The sequence below is a fragment of the Chrysemys picta genome, unplaced genomic scaffold (assembly GCF_011386835.1).
Source record: "Chrysemys picta bellii isolate R12L10 unplaced genomic scaffold, ASM1138683v2 scaf2447, whole genome shotgun sequence".
NCBI lineage: Eukaryota > Metazoa > Chordata > Testudines > Emydidae > Chrysemys > Chrysemys picta.
In genome coordinates this window covers 4,990-8,658 of record NW_027055150.1, presented here as the reverse complement: position 1 = coordinate 8,658, position 3,669 = coordinate 4,990, and the positions used below count along the sequence as shown (strand labels likewise).

At 49.3% G+C, this 3,669-nt stretch overlaps 1 protein-coding gene across 1 annotated transcript; it reads left to right on the top strand.

The window, feature by feature from the left end:
• The first annotated feature begins 1,282 nt into the window (after positions 1-1,282).
• Positions 1,283-2,281, top strand: LOC135980265 (olfactory receptor 52M1-like). The gene has a single exon (XM_065580306.1). It carries the CDS (start codon positions 1,283-1,285, stop codon positions 2,279-2,281), a length of 999 nt encoding a protein of 332 aa, XP_065436378.1.
• Positions 2,282-3,669: the final 1,388 nt, after the last annotated feature.

Here is a 3,669-nt window from a genome sequence, read left to right as displayed (position 1 = left end):
TTATAGTATTGTACACAGGAGGGCTGTTACCCTTCCCTGTATAGTTATGACAGTGCTAAACATTGGGCCCTTACTTCCAGCTGGTATTTGTCTGGCTTCATCTTCCAGCCATTGGGCCTTGCTCTGCCTTTCTCCACTAGATTACAGAGCCAGTTATCTGTGTGTGTGTGTATGTGTGTGTGCTCGTGCGCACACATATATATATATTGCTTCCCCCCCCCCAACTCCTGCCTTCACCTTGCCACTGAAGAGAATTTTTAGCCAAAGTTGTGTACACTCTTGACTGTGGAATTGTGGGTTCTGAGCTATCTAATAAACTCTTCATAAAGAACACCCAATTCTCATTCATATTTTTCTCTCAAAATTTTTCCTTCCTATCAGTTTTGTTGATAATTTGTTTCAGCTTTGGGGAATTAGCCCTTTTGAAACACGAAGAATCCATCGAAGTTACTGGTTGAGAACTCTTCTCTCTGTCCATTTGAATGTAATCAGTTCCATTCTTTATTTTCTTCTGCTCTATCATGAGCCCCCTTCTTTGTCTCTTCTCTAAACTAAACAGTCCCAGACTTTTCAGTCCGCATATGGCAGCCTCCCCCATTCTCACAGCCTGTCTCAGAAATCCCCTTTCAATCTTCTATATCCTTTATAGAGACTGGGTGACAAAAACTGAGCACATGTCCAGAGTAAGGTATTCTCCATCCCATTCCTTAGGCATCCCATCATTGTCTTTGTTTTGGCCAATTCTGCAAATGAACAGGTTTTTCCGTCGAGCTGCTATCAATGACGCCCAGATCTTTCCCCGTGGTGTCTTCTAGTTGGGATGTTTCCCTCTGGTACATGTTTAATCAAAGCTTTGTTCTTTTTTTTTCTCTCTCAGATTTTGAGCAACTGGGTGAATGGGGAACTCCCTTGAGCATGGACTCTCTAGCCTGGGTTTCATTGCATTAAGGAACAATGGAGGATAACCAGTATCCACACTCTTGTTTCCTGCTGCTGCCTATTAAAGTTTCTCACACCAGGATGTGTAGGAATTATTGAGGCAAGGGGCAATATAAAATATGGAATTGGCATTAGTAGGGTCATGTGTTCACAATTCATTTACCTCAATAAAATGTCATTTTTTAGGGTGCAAAGAGCAACCAATCTGCTTCACCCATTAGAACAGCCTCCAGTAGTACATTTAATGTCTCAAATTAACATTCTCTTTCCATACAGGCATTTTTACTGCAACCATCACCCTAGACCCTGGGCACATACAGGAAGTTAGGGGAAGGTACGGTACATGCAGGAGACACTGTTCTGTCTCGGAGTTGTACACCTTCTCCCCTACTCCATGTCGGATTCCAACACAACTGCTTTCAAGAACCCCTCCACCTTCATCCTGCTGGGCATTCCTGGGCTGGAGACGGCCCACATCTGGATCTCCATCCCCTTCTGCACCATGTACATCATAGCCATCTTGGGGAACTTCACCATCCTGTTCATTGTGAAGACGGAGCCAAGCCTCCATGAGCCCATGTACTATTTCCTCTGCATGCTGGCCATCACCGACCTGGTCCTGACTACATCTACTCTACCCAAAACGCTGAGCATCTTCTGGTTCAATTCCAGGGAGATCGATTTCAGTGCCTGCTTCACCCAGATGTACTTCATTCACTGCTTCATAGAGATGGAGTCTGGGATCTTTGTGGCCATGGCCCTGGATCGCTACGTGGCCATCTGCAACCCCCTGAGACATTCCGCCATCCTGACAAACCCAGTTGTAGCCAAGATCAGCCTGGTTGTGATGCTGCGCGGCTGCGTGGTCATACTGCCCCTTGTCCTCCTGGCGAGGCAGTGGCCATATTGCAGAACCAACATCATCCCCCAACCGTACTGCGCACACATGGCCGTGGTGAATCTGGCCTGCGCCGATACCCGTGTCAGCAGTTACTACGGCCTCTCTGTGCTGTTCTGTGTGAAGGGTCTGGATATGATTTTTATTGCCGTGTCCTATACCCAGATCCTCAGGGCCATCTTCAGCCTCCCCACAAAGGATACCCGGCTCAAGACTTTTGGGACCTGCAGCTCCCACCTCTTTGTCATTTTAGCCTTTTACATCCCAAATCTCTTCATCTCCCTCATATACCGGGTTGGCCAGAATGTGCCTGGGTATTTCCACATTCTCATTGCCAATGTGTACCACTCAATGCCCCCCGCTCTAAATCCCATCATCTATGGGGTGAGGACCAAAGAGATCCGTGGGAGGCTGCTCCAGCTCTTTACTCATGAAGGAGGCTAAAGTTTTCCCCTGCTGCTCTGGGTCTCAGACTGACCTCCATACAGAGCTGGCTGGTGACATGGCACTGGGCCCTCTTCCGTGAATCACTGACTGGACAGTCAAAGTGACATTAATCCCTTTCATGGCCTTACTGTGCTGTGTAAGCATGACAAACTGAGGAATCAGTCTGTGTACAACTCACTAACTTACAGGATTAGAATCACTCTAATTGCTGGTAACTGGACCGCTGAGGCCATGTGCCCTTCCCTGCCTATTCCCCAAGGTTCTGGCCCCTGCCCCACCTCTTTCCAGAAAACCCCTCCCCCTGTCCCAAGTAGTCCCACAAGGCCCCGCTCCCTTCTCCACTCTTCCCGCACAGCCCCACCTGTTCTGCCACTTTCTCCAGAGTCACAGCCCTGTTGCTCGCTCCTTTCCTCCCCAACCCCATAAACTTTGTGGATCATCCCGACCTCCCTCCTCGCCCAGATGTGCTCACTGTGCTTCGGGGCTGGGACAGGAGCTGCTGGAGGCTGACAAGGAGCCTGCAGTGAGTGCAGAAAGGACGCAGTGCTGGGGCTGACAGGCGGATGAGAAGTGGAGAGGGAAGCCCGGAATCCGTATAAAAGAAGCTGGGGGGTTGAGACCAGGTTGTGTCGTAGGCGGGTGAGATTGTGCATCATACAGTTTGTGGACCCTACAGCTACAAAGTCCTGAGGGAAGAGACCCTTGTGTGGCTTATTTCTTTAGCTGTTGGTTCCCTTTTGTTCCTCCCGACTGGGAACCTGTAGCAGGCAGGGTCCCTGCCCTGGGTATGGGCTGGGAGCCCTTTGCCCTAAGCCAGGCCTCGGGGGCAGGGACAGGGATCAGCTTTGAAGCTAGGAGGACAACAGCTGAGAGAGGCGGAAGGATGCTCCCCTGCATTAGCTGGGAAGGCGGGATGCTGGGCAGAGGCTGGGATGGCTTCGGTGCCCACAGGGAGGGAGATAAATGGCACAGCTACCATTAGCCAGGTATTTACACATATAAACGGCAACTTATCTGGAACTACAGGGCAGCCATTGCCCAGGGGCTGAAGCCGAACAGTGAAGCTGAGTCTAACATACGCTCTGCATGACTTTTTGATCACTACGTCTAGAATCCCTTTAGTGAGGCTGCCAGACAGCGTTTGTTAGGATATAGATATTCAGGCCTGTCTGCAAAGGCCTAGACTTTAAGAATTTAGGTGTATTCTTACCACGTAGCTAATTATAGAGGTATAAAAGAAAGAATTACAATCACTGTCTGCCGGTGTAAGGGCCTTTTCTCACTGTGACAGTCTGAGGCCTGGTTCTTAGGCTAAAGCCTTGGGCTAAGGAGCAGAGGTAGCCTTAAACTGGGAAGTGAACGGTCACATCCTCACATTCCAAACT